The sequence below is a fragment of the Dinoponera quadriceps genome, unplaced genomic scaffold (genome assembly GCF_001313825.1).
Source record: "Dinoponera quadriceps isolate SergipeBrazil2010 unplaced genomic scaffold, ASM131382v1 scaffold2358, whole genome shotgun sequence".
NCBI lineage: Eukaryota > Metazoa > Arthropoda > Insecta > Hymenoptera > Formicidae > Dinoponera > Dinoponera quadriceps.
The window spans coordinates 34252-53606 of record NW_014556504.1 but is presented as its reverse complement, the minus strand read 5'-3'; the positions used below and the strand labels follow the sequence as shown (position 1 = coordinate 53606).

At 49.7% G+C, this 19355-nt stretch overlaps 1 protein-coding gene across 1 annotated transcript; it reads right to left on the bottom strand.

The window, feature by feature from the left end:
- Nucleotides 1–318: 318 nt before the first annotated feature.
- LOC106747825 (multiple epidermal growth factor-like domains protein 8) lies at nt 319–19351 on the bottom strand. Its single transcript, XM_014625752.1, has 25 exons — nt 18462–19351; nt 17006–17314; nt 16702–16865; nt 16161–16438; nt 15802–15986; nt 15196–15514; nt 14799–15040; nt 13794–14027; nt 13251–13538; nt 12997–13149; nt 12499–12743; nt 11707–12321; nt 10184–11416; nt 8197–9882; nt 7429–7853; nt 6791–7137; nt 6324–6529; nt 5907–6186; nt 5556–5784; nt 5430–5453; nt 4975–5290; nt 4253–4428; nt 3685–3938; nt 3176–3363; nt 319–2966 (listed from the first exon to the last, which is right to left on the bottom strand). Exons 2-25 carry the CDS (start codon nt 17208–17210, stop codon nt 2115–2117), a joined length of 9144 nt encoding a protein of 3047 aa, XP_014481238.1. The 5' UTR covers nt 17211–17314; nt 18462–19351; the 3' UTR covers nt 319–2114.
- Nucleotides 19352–19355: the final 4 nt, after the last annotated feature.

Below are 19355 nucleotides of genomic sequence, written 5' to 3'. Positions count from 1 at the left end.
GCTTTCGTTCGCGCCCTAATCGGTTTTGGCATAGGAACCTTGTTAACGTATCGCATATCGTCAAGCTCCGTCTCTAATCAACAATTCTAATACTGCTCGTTCTCAACTGGTACGAATCACACGATAATCGGCTTTCTTCGCACTCCCCTACCACGGGAACAGCCACGAATGTTCCATGACGCGAGAGAAAACAAAAAAAAGGACCACGCTTCGCAAAAATGCTTCTACAAAAATGTATAAAGTACGAATTAATACATAATTACAGATTGCTGTATATATACAAACGTACAGTCTCGTCATGGAATGTGGAGTACGATATACAATATATTATATTATATATTTAGATTAAATAATTTCTCATGTTCGCTCCTCTCACGTCGCGTCTATTGTACATTAGAGCTCTANAAAAAAAAAAAAAAAAAAAAAAAAATATATATATATATAAAGAAAAAACAGACGAAACGATTAATTCGCTCGATTCGCGAATCCACGACGCGAGATCCTCGCGAGGTCCCGCGGATCGTTGCGCGCACGGATCCGCGGATTATCCCCGGACATCCGTCGTACTCGTCGTCTGGATCTCCGTAGAGGATCTCTCTCTCTCGTGGATTCTCCTATATTTAGATATCTTTCAGCGAATTCGAATCACCCGCGTCACACCAAATTGATGCACGGTTGTTGAAGTCTGCTATACACGAAGCTGTCACTTAAACGCAAAGGTGTAGAAATAATTCAATTAATTAAATACCGAGTATACAAGGATATACGTTAATTATCACATGGTCCAAATGCTTCTATCGCACCACTGCATTTAGATATTTCACATACAGCAGTCTCCGATGTCTTTAGTGCACTAAATCGGTGCGGCGGCGAGTTATCGAAACCGCCATTGGACTCTACCATGACCCGGTCATGATTCCGACGTAGATCCTTCATCACGGAGATTCTCGAAACATTCGACACAAGATCTTAGATAAACTCTTTAGCTTCGGGCTAAATATACTGAGCGAACGGACGCGGGACCGAGCAGCGAATGCAAACTTTCGTTGTTACAATGTTGGACAATGTGTGCGCCGCAACGAATCCAAGCGGGAAGCCGTTCCGGGCCGATTCGCTCGGTGACTTATCAAAGAAAGTTCTCGTGCGCGCGTTCAGACGCATATGTACACATTCGTATTACACAATTCTAACAGGGTTCGTTCGTAGTTCGTTCATCCTCAGTGTACGCCTACCTTAAACGGCCGCGTTTTGCGAAGTCGGCATCGTCCAGAGGAATCGACGCCTGTCTCGCCGACTGGTACGCGTGTGATGCGAGGTCACAGAGTTGCTACGGAAATTGAATTTTGAAATTCCCCGACGTATCCATGCCTTCCAGACGACGATATGTGATGTTAAATTGTAACGTTTAGAAGCGGGGATCGCGGGAAAGGTAGATCGTCAGAAGCAACGCAAACTAAGAAGTTTAGTGTCACGCGATGCAATCCTGAATGCAAATTCAGGCCAATACAAAATAAATGAGTATTGGGAAAAGGAATGCAGTTAGGACGGAAAAGGGCGATTGAATAAAAACGCTGAAAGACAACACTGACCAATCACACTCGATTATTTTCCTTACGGTCGAGAAATAATCGAGTGTGACCCGCCACTTTTCTTACTGTTTTTCCACGTACCACGGCCCAACACACAAGGAATGCAAGATACGCGAGTTTTAAATGCATTTGACCATGTAAAAGAAGGTTTAACGCACACGTTAAAAAAATTACAGAACAGGGAGCTGGTCTGTGGCAGTCCTGGATCAACAAAGAAGGGAAGATGGAGAGAGGAGAAATGAATCCAGATGGAGACGAGACGGCACATCGAATCACACGCGAGACGCTCGAGAAAAAATCGCGCCGATCGCACCGACGACCATAATAACGTGTACGTCCATTCTTTCTCATCTCGTCCGTTAAGTCGGAACGCTGCTGATCACCAGGCACGGCGAATCTAGGCTCTCTACTGTGACTACGTGCCGAGATGAACGAGTCTACGAGTCAAAGATCGGCGAGCCCCGTCGCGTTCGACGCTGGACGAGGCGCGGAGCTCGAGACCGGTTCCACCGCGGTGACACGGACTCAGTTCAACGCGTGGCTGTTTCTACGTCTTAGGAACACCCTGCTATTGACCGGGTAGACACGGGTTAACAGTATGAGTGAGCTGCCGAGAGCCAGCTTGACGGGCGCTTGGCGGCCTCCCGGTAGCCTGATGAACACCGTCGCCACGGCCGCGACGCCGTCGTCGGTCGGCTCGACGGCGACCGGGCGCACGTCGCTGTGAAAGTTGACGTATTTGCCGCGCCGGCCCTTGCGCTGCGGCGAGCTCGGGCTGCACTCGCCGCCGTCCCGGTCGTAGAGTATCGTAGCGGATGCAAACGGCCGCTTCGCCATGTGCAGCATCTCGACCACGTGGCGACGCCGGGCGCGCCGCACGTCCGCCGCCTGCTTCGTCTTCCACGCGACCACACAGGCCGCCAGGAACAAGAAGAAGCAGGAGAAGAAGCAAGAGAAAAAGACGAACAGGTCGATGTGAAGCTGATCCTGCCGGAAGAAGATCAGACCGTAGGCGGCGCGGCCGTTCAGCTCCAGATTCGCAGTGTCGATCGCCCGGAGGGCGATGTGGAACTTCGTCTGGCCGAGCTCGTGCTTGTCCTGCGGCAGCGTCAGCACCAGCCGGTTCGTTAGATTGCGTATCACCAAGAACGTGTTGCGCCGCTCGATCGTCAGGTAAGTGGCCAGATTCTCCGCGTAGTGCTCCATCACGTAGAACTGCGGCCCGGTGTTCCACGTGGGCTCCGTGGTCGTGCCGTTCGCGCCGCCGAAGCTGCCGTGCGAATGGAACTCCACCACGTGGGTCCTGGTGTTGTGCTCCTCCTCCAGCCAAGTCTCCGGATTGTCCGGCCGCTTTCTGAACCTGCTGTCGAGCTCGACCTGCAAAATGCGGTATCTCATCAGCGATATTTTGAGAATTTGACAGATGAGGGAATGATAAGTTAAATAAATAGGTAATATATGTGAATGGTAAGAAATATGACTACTGAGAAGTAGAAAAGATTGGTCATCGAAAATAGACCGATATTTTTACATAAATGGCTTGAATGAAAGGGCTTGGAATCGAAGGGGGAACGATGAAATCTTACATCTTGATAACCAGTCGAGGAGTTCAAGGTGACGACGAAAGAGTCGTCCCGAGGACTCAAGAACAAATCCAAGGCGCCTTGAGTAACATCCACCATGACCCTGATGTCCACGTTCATGAAACGCGGCTGCATCATGAAGAACATGGTGTGGCCGGGGTTCAAGGGTTTCGGCTTCATCTTACATTCGTCTGAAATGAAACGGCCAGTGGGTGACAAGAATTTTCTGATCGAGTCGTTGTTTAATCCAAGTAAAATATTTTCCAAGTAAGTTATTATTTATGCGTTCCGAATCTGAAGTAATTACTCACTTGAGCCCAGTATTTTTTCTGTGCGTTTTAAGTTAGAAAGGTTAAGTCGTTTAAAATTAACTAAGGTAAATCTTGTTCGCTTTTTAACTTTACTTTCAACTAATTAACTAGTCATATTATCCAAGCCTGAATATTACTTATCGTCACGTGAAGAAGTGATTGTTCTTATGCGAGTAGTTCACATGAATCACTGTCGCTTACCTATCAATTTCCCGTCGAAACACATTTTGTTGTCCACCGTGACGGTCTTGTAACACTGATGGCCCATCGTCGGCGTGCCGGCGTAGTTCTCCCTGCATTTGCTGCACTGGACCATCCAGCACGGCATGCCGCCGGTGTTGGTGCCCTTCGTGGGGCCGCTCACGCAGGACGACTCACTCTCCGTGTTGTTGCCGCAATTGCACTTCTCGCCGGTCACAGGGTCGCAGGTGAAACCGTGGCCGTGGCACTCGCAGCTGCAACGAAGATGTTAGTTTACGCATTTAATTAGCGTTAATTATTGCGAATTTTGCAACAAGGTGCATGACTTTTCTACTCGGTTTAATCTGAGGGCGTAGAACGGATTGAGGTGGACAAATAAGTCCCGCACCATTTTGCAAACAACACGCAAAATTTTGAGTTATTAATTAAAGACACTTATACAAGATTTTGATATAGCTGTCTAGGTCAAGAAACAGCAGCTGTAATCTGGTAATTTTATCCTGTCGTTTAGGTTCACATTCAATTACACACAGATCGATCAATTAATTGCCAATCGGATGATACTCACGGCCGACATACGTCTCGTAGATCCTCCGTGCCCCGGAAATAGCCGGTCACACATTCGCCGCACTTGTCGCCTTTCGTGTTGTTCCCGCAGTTAACGCACTTCGCTTTAGCCACTGGCCCCTCCACCAGTTGCTTCTTCAGCAGCTCTATCGACATTTTGTCCACCGCATTGGGGTCCTGCGTTCAAGGAAAGCATTATATATTACTAAAGATCGCGTAATATATTACGAAAGTGGAATATTACGTGCAAACAGTAACACAATAGACACAATGAAAACAGAATTCTAAAAAGCCGAATTTCCACACAAATCATTACCATAATCTATACGATTTTATAAATCATTAAGATTTTTTTTTTATGATTTCGCAAATCACTATGCAACAATTTTTGTAGATCTTTGTGACAATAGAAGAGTCGAGACAGAAATGATCGAAAAGTGAGCCGCGATTGATTATACAACGGATGATGGATAATTGACAATAATAGCAAGTACCCAGTAAACACCAGCTTAACGATAACACGAGATCGATGTTATAACCCACTCAACAATGTAATTGCAACATAACGCACGTGTTATGTAACAGTTGCATTGTCGAGTGGGAAATTATCGCATTGATGTCACGTTACTGACAGTTCGAGTGTTTACCGGGCATTCGTTTCTCGGCTACCAATCTGTTCTTAGCTAAGGTATTAATTGCCATTAATCGTGAGTAATTAATTACTGGCACAGTCATGCTGTCGTTAATGCAGATCCGAGTGTGCCCGTTGCAGTACTCGAGACACGGCACGCACTGGCCGTTGTCCGCGGGATTGCCGACATACAGAGGCAAGCACTTCTCGCATTGCGGGCCCATCGTATTATTATGGCATTCCAGGCAGACGTCGAGTTTGTCGGGACCGGCACAGTTACTGTGGCCGTTGCACTGACACTGGATCGAGCAGTTGGCGCCGACGTAGCCGAAGTCGCAGCGGCACACATTCGGCTCCACGCACGTGCCTCTCACGCAGCCTTGCGTGCACGTGGGCACGCAAATGTTTCTGCAAATTGCACCGAACGAGTTAAGAAGACCACAAGACGATCGCATAATTTTCGTTCATAAATTAATGGGACAAGAAGTAATAATAAAATTAAATAATGAAAGTAAATGAATGAAATATATAAATGTTTAAAGCTTACCTTCCAAATTCGTTCACCCAGGTACTGGAAATAGGGAAGCTTACATTAATATGCGAAGAGTGAAATTAAAACTTATGGAATAAGCGTATCGAATAATATCGGAGAAAGAAAAATAGAAGACATTACGTCTCGGTCTTGTATCCATCCCCGCACTTGCACTCGAAGCCCTCCTCCTGGTCGAAACACTTCTCGCTGTTCGGCGAACATGTGTGATGTCCATTTATGCATTCATTTTCTGGAGGGCAGCGCACGTAGTGCCACGAGAACTCCGGCTTCACTATTGCATTGGACAGTGACATCGTAACGTTGTCTTCCTCTGAAAGGTCTACATGTGGCTGTAACGTTGTGGTAATCGCTGTAATCAACGAGAGACGCGACGTAACAGCACTCTAAGTATCGGCGTTGAAGCATTAAAAATACGAATGTTCCTTTTTTCGGAGAATTCACCGGTGAAAGGAATAATAATACGATACTCACGTGGCTCGGTTTGCGGGAATTGTTGGTGATAGAGCATTTCGCAGGTGCCACCAGCGGGATGATCGGTCGGTGCTTCGAGCGAGCCTTCTGTGCATATTCCTTGACCGGTTATATTGGCGGAGTCCAGGGAACACCAGCCGCAATGCGAATGCTTCAGGCAAGTGCTGCATTGCGTGAAAACTGAACACGGTTCTGGGCAATGGTCCATGTCTGCGCTACGCAACACCAAGCCGCAGACGCCGCCGGCGCAGTAGAGTGGCTGGTACGATGGAGAGATGCACTAAAATTCACAAATGCTCAACAGTTATCCGCCTGGTCTATTCGTCGGCTCCAAGTTACTCACGGCTTTAAATTTCTAGAATTTAAAGAGAAGAAAGAGAGATTTCACATTTTTTCTCTCCGTATAGAATGCCTTACTTCGTTCAATTGAGTAGACCATCTGCATTCACTCCAGCCTCCCTCGGCCCCGGTACCTTTCAGGCAGCTTCTGCAGTCCTTGTGATCGGCGCATCTTCGTTCGCACTGCGTGCTGCTCATTTTTATGCTGGATCGTTCGAAGATATCGTCCGGCACGCAGTTCCAGTCGTAGACGGGCTCACCCGTTACCTTCACCCCTAATTCAGCTACCGATGGAAACAGTTTTCTCAATAATTGTGCACGCATTTCGACACCGTTTTATTACACACCTCGGTTAAAATTAATCGTATGTTCGTCGTACGATTGATTAAAAACTCACAAATTGCAATTCCATGTAAAGAGAGAGAATATATTTTTGAATTACACAGAGAACGAGGCATTCAACAACATGTCCCATCCTGTGTAATTCAAGAGAATATATGTTTCATTATATTTTCAGCGTGTAGCGCTATTTATGCAGAACTTACAAGTCTTCAGGACCTGCCTCGTCCACACGCAGTCGCCAAGACTGTTGCACTTTTCACAGTCGCTCGCTGGACACAGTCGTTCCCCGCACTGATTCACGTTAGAGACCGACACCTGCCGGACGTTGCACTTATTCAGCTCGTCGCAATCCCTCTCCGACGGGATGCACTTGCCGTACGGACAGTTGGTGCACCATTTGCACACCGGCTGCTTGTCGCCCTTGTAATATGGCCACTCCGCCAAGCATTCCGTGCAGGTCTTGAAGTTCTGACACTTCCTGCTCGCCATCCAGTCCGAATTGCAGAATATTCCGTTGGACCGTTGCGCTTGAGTGACGTTCAAGTCGCACCTAAAATTTAACAAAACCATCATTCCTTCCTAAATCAACATTCTAAGCAATATATCAAATAGAAGTTGTTAAGTTGTATAATAAAATTATTACCTCTAAAGTGATAATTTAAAAGTTTTATGTATATATATTTTCTTTTTAGTTATTAATTATAGAAAATGACCACGTATAGAGGCTTCTTTAATTAATAACCACGCAAATTTGTTCAGTTAGACTGCGCAGATCTAAAGCTAAGAATTAAAAGAGACAAATTAGAAGATTAAAGATACACAAAAAAGTCAGGAAACGTACTTATCATCTCGGTTGCTCGACACTTCGTTCGAAAAGCAGAAGGAAGCGTTGGTACCAGTGATGGTGGTGACGGCGCAGAACGAGCAGCCGAAGTACTTTCGGCAGGTGTTCTTATCTGTCCAGAGATTGCACAGGTCCTCCGGTATGCTGATCAACGTGACGTGGCTTTTGATGCTACCGTCGAAGCCGCCGACGACGTAAACGGCGTTCGACTCTGGCTCGGCGTGGGTCATCGCGTGAGCATACGCCGGCGGTGGCGGGCTGCCGATCGTTTCCATGTCCTTCGTTATTAAACGTATCCACAGGTTACACGAGTACTTGTACGCGATCAGAGAGTCCGAGGTGTTGTGAGGATTCTGCCGGCCGCCGAATATCACCATGTACTCGTCCGTCGTAACCGCGGAATGAAGGAACCTGGCTTGAGGCTGAAATAATAGAGTGAGATTTTAGGATTCGTGCGATCAACTGAAAATATATCGACTAATTGAATTCGTCGTTACTTGGAAGGTATCTTCGCAGTTCACCCCAAGTGATCGCGGCTATGAATTAAATAGATCGATATTTCCAAATTAAACGAAACTTTCGTTATGAATTATTTCACGATTATCATATATTATTATATGATATAAAATTATAATATAAAATTATATTTGTATACAATATGGCTTATTATTATATATTACATATTAATTGTGACTGAAATAAATTTGGTAATAATGAATGGGCAAAAAATATTCTAAGATATATTAAAAAAAAAAAATACTTTACCAGAGTGCTGCCATAGACGAAATCGTCGTCGAACGGCGGCAGCACAGACCACGTGCGTCTCCTGTAATCCAGGGCGTACAACTTGTTCGAGATGAAGGTCCTGTTTATAGCATAGGTGTAGCCACCGAAGACGTAGAAGCTGTCCGACTTGCCGTGATACACGGTGGAGTGGCCGTAAACGCCGAGTGGCCCGTTCCCGACGGTCTCCACTGTGTCCCAGGTTTCGGTTTCCAGATTGAACTCCCACACCGTGTCCAGGTATCCGTACTTGGGGCTGAAACCGCCGATCAGAATCAGGGTCTCCGACTCGCCGTCTCGGCGCAGGGTGAGCGTGTGACCGGCCGAGGGTAGCGGCTCCTTCTTCCTCTCGTCCTGCAGGATCTGGCTCCAGCGCTGGTTCTGCAGGCTGAACTTCCAGAAGTCGCTGAGGGTGTTGTTCGACAGGCCCTGCACGTCCTCGTCCTTCATCGAGAGCCCGCCGTACACGTAGATCTGCTGCCGGCTGTGCACGATCTCGGCGGCGTGGAAGTAACGGCCCTGCGGCATCGACATCGCCGACATCGCCGACGAGGTGGAGTCCACCGTGATCAGTATCCACGTGTTGTTCTTCGTGTCGAACAGCCGGATGTCGTTCAACGGCCCGTGGCTGAGCGAGTAGCCGCCGAACATCCAGAGGCTGCCGCGACGATCGGCCACCAGGCTGTGGCCGAAGCGCGGCAGCGTGTTCCTGAGATGGTCCCACTGGTCGGCCAGGTATTCCGAGTTGAAGAGCTCCGTGAAGATCAGCTGGTGGTCGTCCAGCCGGATGGAGCAGTCACGGCCGCCGTAGCCCGGCGAGCAAACGCACCGGCCGTAGCCCTTGTCGCAGACGCCGCGCTTCTTCGCGGCGGTGCAGTTGTCGGGGCAGATCTCCACGTCGCACTCGATGCCGAAGAAGCCGGGCCTGCACAGGCAATTGCCGTTGCGGCACTCGCGATTACCCGGACAGTTGTCGCACGTCATCACCACGTAGCTCGCGTTGAAGCCCTCCACCTCGTCCAGCTGCTTGTAGTGGACCGTCAGGAAACCCGACTTGGCCTCCACCGTCACCGGGTAGTCGGTGCTCTCCGTGCAGTAGACGCCGAGCAGCTGACTCTGATGGCCGCCGGACGAGGAGACGAACTCCGGCAGGCCGTCGTACACGTACACGCTGTTCTCCTGGCAGCTGACGTTGATGTCGTCGTGGATCGTGAATTGGATCACGCTCTGGACCGCGGGCGTGGTCGCGTCCGACGAGAGATCGGTCTCGGGGCTGACGATCCAGAGGCACTCCCGCGTCGGCGAGTCGCCCATGTGGTTGCCCCACAGCGAGGACTGCGAATGCCGGCTGCCGAGGCCCTGCTTGCCGTTCTCCACGCCGCCCAGCATGCCCCGCGACATGCAGCCGTAGTAGCACATACCGCCGTCCCGCGGGTCGCCGTAGTAGCCTCGCTTGCAGCGCTGGCACGTGTCACCCTCGGTGTTGTCGCGGCAGAAGCACACGCCGGTCTGCCGGTCGCACACATCCAGTTCCACGTCGCCGTGACCGTTGCAGTTACACTCGCGGCAGCCCAACGGTGTCGTCGCGTTGCCGTAGCTGCCCGCCTTGCACGTCTCGCAGTACTGTCCGGTCGTCCAGTCCTGACACCTGTCGCAGATACCTGGCCCCTGGTGATACACAGAGAGGGTTGTTAATTTGGAAATATACAGGGTGTCCCCAACCGTTCTATAAGTCGAAGGAACGAGAGTTCAAAAACAGTTTCTGATTCCGAGCTATCCGTTTTTCAATTTCCGCGTGGTGGGGGGAGGCAACTGACGAGGAGTCACGTGGAATATTGCGACTCGAACGGAAAATATTGAGATAACAAAGGCACGTTGAATCAACACAGGGGTGTATTGAACATTCAACGCGAAGATATTGGCAAAAGTGCGAAATGTCTTTTCTTTCACCGTGCATCAGTGCGCCTACCTGCAGGCAAGTGGAGTGGTTATAACAGCCGCAGTTGGTCCGGCAGTCCGGCCCGGTCCAGCCGAGATTGCACTCGCACTTGTAGTCCGGCGCCTCGCTGCAGTAACCGTTGACGCACCTCTCGTAGCAGGTCTTCGTGCAGTTCTCCTTGCCGTCGCCGTTGAAGCCGCGCTTGCACTGGCAGCTGAAGCTGCCGTGGGTGTTGGTGCAAAGCGCGTCCGGGTGACAGTCGTGCAAACCGAGGTCGCACTCGTCGACGTCCGGGCACTGGGCGTACGCCCAGCTGGACTCGTCCGCCCTGAGGCTGCTGTTGCGGTACTCGTTGATGACGAAACTGCAGTTGACGTGGGGCTGGTTGAAGTCGCCCTGGACGCACACGCCGGTGATGGGGTTCTCCAGGCTGTAGCACCAGCCGCAGCTGAGCGAGTGCAGGCAGCTGGAGCAGTTGGTGTGCCGGCTGCAGCTCTTGCACTGGTCGTTGCCGGTCAGGGACGAGGAGCGGGCGGTGACGCCCATCAGACCCGCCTGGTCCATCCATTCCCGGCACAGGCCGAACTGATACTCGGACGTGTACACGGAGAAGGAGAAGCACTCACGGGTGGCCTCGCACCAGACGCACCTGCCGCGCTCATCCAGGCACTGGGTGCAGTTCGAGCGCTGCCGGCAAGGGATCGGGCACTGCTCCAGGCTGACCACGGCGTTCGGCAGCCGGCCGATTCGTGCGCATCTCGCGTCCTCGGTCCACCACTCGCAGAGGTTGCTGCCGACGCACGACTCGCAGGAGATGTAGTTGGAGCAATTGGCGCATGCCGACGGCGTGATGGTCAGGTAGTGCCACTCGCGTATCGCCTTGCCGCTCGCCTCGTCCCACTCCACGTCCGCGGAGCAGCTCTCCGTCTCGTTGGCCGAGCGCGGCAGGCATCGGTTCGTGATGTCGCACCAGCCGCACGACGAGTCGGTCAGGCAGTGCAGGCAGTTGCCGTACTGGTGGCAGGAGCCGTTCTGAAACGGCTCCAGGTACTCGAACGTGAACACCTTTGCGTTGTCGTTCGCGTTGTTCCTCTTGTTGTGCGTGATCTCCATCTTGCTCGCGTAAGCGTAGCTCGCAGTCACCATCCTTTTCGACTCGAAGTCCAGGAGGTACCGGCCCGGCAGCAGCTCCATCGGCTGACCGTCCGGCCACTTGGTCGGTATACACTGCGACGTCTCCGCGGTCAGATTGGCGACCAGTTCCTAAGTGAATATTGTGTTAATGGCATTGCACGGAAAGAAGAGTGACTTGTCTGTGTCTTGTCGCTCCCGGGGAAAGGATAAAATCGATCTCTAGTTCGTGAGAGTCAATCGTGTATTCGCCAATCGGCTATTTTTTCCGAGTGTTGTAATGTAATTCTCAATTATTCCCGGGAATATTCGTTACACGTTCCCGGTCAAATGTCGATCCCCTTCAGTGAACCAACAATGTTACACAGTGTAGAAAGAAACAATCGCATGTATGTTAATAGAACTACTATCGGGCGACTCACCAGTTTATTAGGATCATCGCTGCGCGAGACATGGAGCGTCGCGCTGTTGTAACTGACGCAGATCTTGAGATGCTCGAGCGCGCTGTCCCAGAGCTGAGGCGGCCTGAGGAAGCCGGTCAGCCTGGCGATCATCTCGCCGCCTAGGGCCGACTCGGTCTTCGCGCCCTGCATCGACGGCACGTTGAAGTCGACCGTGGTAGCGTTCACTATCGTCACCGAGTCGGGCTGGCTGAAGTTCACCGGCGGCTTGTACTTGAGGAACGTCAGACCCGGCCTCTTGTCCATCTCCCGGCACTCCTCCACCTTGATGATTTCCGTGCCCTTCGGGCCCCACCAGCCCGGTATCTGCGACGGTGTGTCGTCCCGCAGGCCGCACACGCCATAGTTGTCGTCCTTGTGGTGGCAGCGTGCGTTTTGCACGCACCACGTGCAAGTGCCAAGATTCAGCTTGTTCGACACGGACTTCCGGCCACGGAAGTTCGTGCCCCAACCGCCGCCCGGCTGGCCGTGTATCAGACAAGAGTGACAGTCGCCCAGAGCGGGACAGACACCCGGGCACCGCGTCGTCTGCAGATTCGTCGTGCAGTTGCTGCCTATCGTACGACCGTAGCATATCTGAAACGGCGTCGGGCAAGTTTCGAGATAGGAGAAGCACGTCGCTCGGAGCAGACGCTAGAGATATATCACGATTTGTTGTGCACTGTTGCATAAAAAAATACAGATCTGTGGGGACGGTTTCCCAAACCGAATACCAACAGGACGCGTTGAAGCGAGATCGACAAAATGGCTTACCTCGTCCGCGGAACACCAGCCGCACTCGGGATTCGCCGCGCACTCCATCAGACTCTTGTGCCTCGAGCAGATTTGCTCCGGCTCGATGTAGTCCTCGTCACCGGGTGCGAGCATAGGCGGTAAAGTGTACGCGAGGAGGTCCGCGTTCACGTTGCCGTGATATCCGCCGACGAGCAGCAGGGTGTTTCCGTTACGCACGTCCGCCGCGTGCGCGAATACTCCTTGTTGCTTCGGGTAACGAGAGTCTACCAAGCAGATAAGTCATCGTCAATGTGAATCACGTTGTATCTAAGTTAACGAGTCCTTTCTTCTTTCTTGTCACACAAGGTGAGGCGATAACTATTGTCACTTTGAATATTGAGATGTTCGAAGTGATAAGAGTGACGACTGCTAGCGATATCATTCCTGTTAGATAAATGTTTGCTCCTGCTCTTCCGAAGATATTCAATATAGCTGTAGTAATCGCATCACTCTGTACATCAATACGACTTGCCTTACCTTTATCGTTCAAGGGACCTCCCGACGTTCCCAAGACGTCGTGACTCACCCAAGCGTGACAGCCAAGATGATAAAGATACATCTGATTGTCGTAACAGATCTCTTCCTTGTTGTGCCTGTGAGAATATCCGCCGAACACCACCAGATAATTCCCTACCGAAGAAAAATGCGTTACGCAAGCGTCCGGGAGAATCTGAGAAGCGTGACAACGAGCGTCTCACGAATTCGCCGACGTCATCGGGCCAGCCGGTTACCTATGATGTTGCATGTGTGAAACGCGCGTTCTCTTGGTACATAGGTGTCTCGCAGGTGGGCCCTCGGGTAATGAATCTCAGACCAGACCTTCCGGTCGAGTTGAAACACAAACATCCGGTCCGACAGTTTGCTGAAGCGAGCCACGCTGGCGACCACTCCTCCGTAGACGAGAAGGGAATTGGTGGCGCGATGATAAACGGTCGAGTGAGCAACCACGCGCACGTCCAGCTCCTTGCCGCCTCGTGGCCGCACCTCCGTCCACCTCTCGGTAGTCGCCGTGGGATCCGCTGTAATTGCGCCTTGTGCTAACATTCATCACGGTCACAAAGCGCCAGTCTTTGCGCGCGATCAACACTCCCTTGTGACTCGACTCGGCTTCGCGGGACTTTCAGGTTTCCGCGGAGCATTCATTGATAAAACATGTTTCCTCGCTTCTGTTATTATTTAAAATGGCGAGGAAACGGGAAACTTGACGTTTGAAATATTCGCAAGTCGAAACAATGAGAAGATCGGATGAACGAGAGACGAGAAGTGGAACTCACATAAATGCAATTTGATCTTGTAAAGGCTCGATGAGAATTCACCGTCCATGGTGCTGCCTCCGAACAGGTAGATGTAATCGTTCGCCAACGTTAAGGTGTGCCTCGTGAGTCTGGGCGGATAGAAGGGGGAATTCTTCGCACGCAGAGTCCACACGCGCTTGTTCACGTTGTAATGCCACAGCTCGTTCGACAGGGAGCCGTCCTGCACTTTTCCTCCGTAGACCACGAAGCCATCTGAATGTTGCAGTTGAAAATGAAGATCCCGTCGATTCGGACGGACGAAAGAAGAAAGTCTCCCGAAGTGAAAATCGATCTATCGCCGTGTTACTTTCACAGCGATTAAAGCAGTTGGTCCGTAAATTTATTTTCCTAGGAATATTTTCACCGAGCTTCATAATAGCTTTAATATTTAGGCCCGGCGACAGTGGAATTTTTCGACCACATGCAACGAATCGACCTATTCGTACATCGTGATTGTTGATTATTTTGTGAATCAGGATGTTCCAAAACGGTAGTCGCACGATGCACGATTATGCCGATTCATTGTGTGTGATGAAAAAATTCCATCGCCATTAGGCCGTAATAAATATTAAGGCTATTATGAGGCTCAGTGTGCTGCACACATGACACCGACAGTACGTACATATGATATGTTCACAAGCATATGCCTAACACGGACAGTCCCAGCCAAAAGTATCGTAAAAGTATTATACAATGCGAAAAACGCCTTATCTCCTTATGAGTTTCTAACCATTACTTAAGATTAATTTTCTTAATTTTTTACTTTGGCAACGTCAAAGCTGTATACGGTGAAATATGTTTGCAAATCTTTAACACAGACTTGCCGAGCTTCTTCGCGTCGTGTCAACCACCTTTCTAACATTTAAGTACCAGCTACCTTAACCGCACGATGCGCGACACGTGGGCGGTGAGAATCTCCTCTCGCGCGATGTGAGGAACATCTCTCATCGCGCTTTTTCATCAGCGCAGGTTAGCGAGACACACCTTGGTATTTACAGGCAGCGTGGCCATAACGAGGGCTCGGTTTCGGCATCTCGTCGATCGTTGGTACGGTGACTTCCTCCTTCAGCGACTCGCCCGTGGTTAACTTCGGGTCCATGAACTCCTGCATGAAGATGTTGTCCTCCGCCGGCCCCGCCACGACTTGCTCCTCCCACTTCACGTCGTCGGCCTGAACGTCCGCGGCGTGACGTTCCCTATATAAGTCTCCCAAGTTTCTGCGATATCTTCAAGAAGCAAAGCCAACACACGGTCAATAAAAGATAATCCACAGCTACCTAAATCTATCCTAAATAAAGCGCGCATTGAATAAGTCGAGACCCGATGAAGATACAGGAAGTTTTATGAAGAAGACGATGAAGTACCACCACTTACTAATTACCTTCTCGCCGACATCGGCAAATATCGCGGCCTTACGATTCGTGGGTGCTTCCTACGGGAGTCGTCGTTCCTGTCGATCCTGATGGTGCTCCTGCTCCTTTCGTTCTCCTTGTCTTTGGGCCTGAACTCTCTGTGCTGGCCGCCCTCAGCGTTCGTGCGGTCGAATCGGCCGAACGTGTTGTTATCCCTCATACTGTACAGCACCTTCCAGATCAGGGACGACGTCGGTATCCCGTATATTTCCTTAGCACCGGACCCCATGCGTTCCAGTTCCGTGGCGATCAACATGGGATCCAGATACTCGACGGACGCGGCACCTTCTGAAAAATGTCGCACGCACATTTGTACACACAGTTACGAACACAATGAACACAATAAAAGTAAAACTGGCAGTTCACGTTACGTGACGTCGGAGACTAAGCGAAGTTCAACATTTTTTTTTGCGCCGCTAGTGTGGGATTAAAGTCACGTGAGCGCTGCAATAAGCATCTCATAAATTGGCACTTCAACGAATATATAACGGAAGTTACGACAGATTGCAGGGGGAGAAAATGCTGCAAATTGGCGTAGAAATCTCACTTAACGTTCGAACGTCCATAATACTCACCTATCACATTTCCATACTCGTCTTCCCACTGACTGGTGCTGAACCTGTACACCTCCAAGTCGCTGAGTATATAATTGAGATCGTAGCCTCCAAAAACGTAAAGTGAGTCTGTCTCGTGAACGTAAACCGCGGTGTGAGCTGCCCGTGGTCTCAGTCCGCCTTCTGAATGCGAGAGCCAGTGCCACCTATGCAGAGAACAGATCGATCAGTCTTAATCATTCATCTTCACTCCAACGATCCAAAGTCTACTCGTTGCAACACAGGACGTTAAAGCGGTGCCTTTACAAGATTATTTTATTCGTTGATGTAATAAATATGAATTACAACTCGAACACATATACGATCTCGAGATAACTCACCGGTTCCCCTCAGGATGACTTTTATGCAACGAGCAAGATTGCCCGGAATATCCGTTGTTGCACTCGCACCTTTTCACCCCGCAAGCACCGACGTTGCTGCAATTGTTCGGGCAGAGAGCTCGGGAGCAATCCTTACCTCCCCAGTCGTTCTCGCAGAAGCACGTATTGTTGATGCACTTCCCGTGGCGGGTGCAATTGTTCGGGCAGTTCGTGACTGAAAACTCCGCGTGAAAGCCATCCAGTACGTAATTCGTGTCGCTATACAACAATATCAGCATCTGCAAGGAAAGCGTGCGATTTCATTGCTCGATCTCTCTTTTTTTCTTCTTTCTTATCACTGTTCGCTTCAATCATACTGCTAATTGTATCACGTTCGGAAATCTAGTCTCTCGGAAGTAATCATAACAGTCTTTCGCGTTCATCGCACGGCAATACAAGCCGACGCCATTAGAAGAATGCGGATAACGAGCCGCTGGCAAAAACTTGAATCTGCAATCTGCGTTATCTATATATTGTTGATCGTCGCCGGTTATGTACTTACATAACCAGACGATGATGTCACTTGCTGCGGCTCCGTTTTTCCACTGAAGCTGCCCAGAAGCGGTGAACGAAAGGAGTCCCCGTCGTAAACGAATACATAATCGTAGCTGCACTCTGTGCCCATCGTGCGAAAACTTAACGTGATAAATTGACGGCTGTGATTAGCTGCAAAGAAGGAAAAGAAATAAAGAAGCGAGTCTCGGATATACGAAATTTACTCAACTTTTTCATCCTCCGTCATCGCACGCGCGAATAATACACCCGATCTCCCTGATCAGGTCGACGGAATTGCCCTTCGTCCGTACCTTTAATGAGCCACTCGCAGTGAGAGTCTTGAGTATAATTTGAGCCTAGAGGCCCATCGCTGATGACGCCCCATGTGTCCGTGAAAACCTTCCTCGTCTTATCGCACGGCACTTGCTTCGGAGATGCCTGAGGAGCTAAGTTGAAGCCCCGCATCAGGCAACTCCATATGACGACCCATGTTGTGGTGGATATCACCCACCCCATCACAGCGTATTCACCTCACTGTTGTTCAACAGCATACACATCATCACCCGTGCGCATTGAATTGTTTCTTGAGCAGTTACGCAGTATCGCAGCAGGGATCATAGCTGAAACAAAAAAAAAAGAGAGACACGTACTTTTTATCTTATGCATACTTGGATCTCTAGTGTGAAGTTTCGTACAGCTTCAAATATAATGAAGGTGATAACCCGGGGAAAAAAAGGTCATGTATGAAATTTGCCCATATGTGACTATATATAATTATATATAATTATATATTATCATATATAATCATTTTTTCCCAGGAATGTGCAACGCAATTGTTTAGTGGGTAAAAATGTAGAAACGCACGAGAACCAAATGTTGCGCACCCTGCGGTAAATTTAACACTAGAACAAGAGCTCCTCTTATACGCAATATTTTTATCAAGTATACATTGATAATACAAGAATAACAAAGCAGTTATCAGACTGCATTATGCTAATATTAAGCTTGTGACGCTAAAAATTTTTATCAGCTGTTTATTCAGGTATCACTCGTGTTTAAAGATCCTCTGGTATATCATATAGAAATAACAATTTGCTCGCAACAAACACGCGCACACACACACGCGTGTGCAAACACACACATACGCGTACTACTCGACAGATTACAAGCTATATAAATGCAAACATATTTCGGACGGTATCCTCTAATTTCATTGGATATTTTCACAAAGCTTGAAGCAAACCGCAGCGAGACGTTATAGCAGACGCACAAAAAATATGCATTAATCAACACGATAAAATCTGTAAAGTGAAAACACAATCGAAGTTTATTATTTCTGACTTTGATATGTCGATAATGTTTTTTTATCTATATTTGCAAATTTGTCGCGCATCTCTCTCTTTCTCTCTCTTACTCTCCCTTATCATCACGATTTATCGTTATAATCACATCCGAAGTTTGCTGTCACGCGGCGCAGAGGTGGATCAGCGTGCAGAAGCGAACGTCGATCGACGGGGGAACGCTCGGCGACTTTTCCAATAAACAACCGAGAAAGCGCACGGCGAGATATTCGCGAGCAACGTGTACTCCGTATAACGCATATTGAAGGACAATCTCAGAAGCGAGCGAGCGAGCGAGCGTGAATGCAAGGCTCTCTCGGCTCCTGATCAATTTGCAAATAAGCACAAATAAGCAAATGACACACACGCACACTCGTGCAGGCTCGCGCACGCACACGTATAACGAATGTCCATGAACTTTCCGTACTTATCACGAGACGACGGCGACGACGACGACGAGGAGGAGGAGAAGGACGACGAGCGCAGCATAACAAACCACGGACTATCGCCTGTTAATACTGTTCCTCAGTGTTGACTGGACTCGAGCGGGCTCCCGAGGACGGTCACACCTTCGTCGGCGAAGGGACGGAGTAACGCAGCATCCTGCGGCAGTAGAAACGGTGACAGCGAAAAGAGGCGCGAGAGCGAGAGAGAGAGAGACGAAGTGGTGAAGCGTGTCAAAACATCGCGGAAACGAAAGTCGCGCTACCCGAGTCTGCCACTGCTTCTGTCGACGGACGTCTCTCTCTCGCGTGCGCGCGCGAAAGAGAGAGAGAGCGTCGCCGTCGGGCCGAATCGGCGCGATAACCTCTTTGAGAAAAGAAACGGGATGTGGGCGATACGGGGAATACGTCGGGCGAGCAAGTCACATAAACGTAAAACACTAGCCACGACGGTGGCTCGCCTCGTTGACACCTCGATTACCTCGCTATATCACTCTCTACGATCGCAGCCCGGGTGGGGGGGGAAGCCACGGTGGCTATTACGGCCGCCGGCGATACTTGTCGAGGCATCGAGACGACGTCGCGCGTAACCTCCCGCTCCAAGTCGCGAACTTGTCGACTCCTCGGTCCGAGTCGAAGTCGACGTGCGCGGCGCGACGATCGCACCGAATTGAAACTTTCGAAAGTATTTCGCGCGCGTTGTTTCTCACATTTTTTGACGAAAAAACTGAAAGATATTGTTGCGTATTGTGTGCTTAGCCAGTGTGCGAGGAGCACCGTATGTATTATTGTATATCTGTGCTATATAAATATTTTATTTTCATATGTACGCTAATTTTGATAAAATTAAACTTAACAATCGACTTGCTATAAAAATA

Coding starts and splice junctions, on each gene's coding strand:
- LOC106747825 (XM_014625752.1), bottom strand. CDS start 17,210: ATGGGGTGGGTGATATCCACCACAACATGGGTCGTCATATGGAGTTGC. Junction 6,187..6,323: donor GGTCTACTCAATTGAACGAA/GTAAGGCATTCT, acceptor TGTGAATTTTAG/TGCATCTCTCCATCGTACCA. Junction 3,939..4,252: donor CTACGAGACGTATGTCGGCC/GTGAGTATCATC, acceptor TCTTCGTTGCAG/CTGCGAGTGCCACGGCCACG.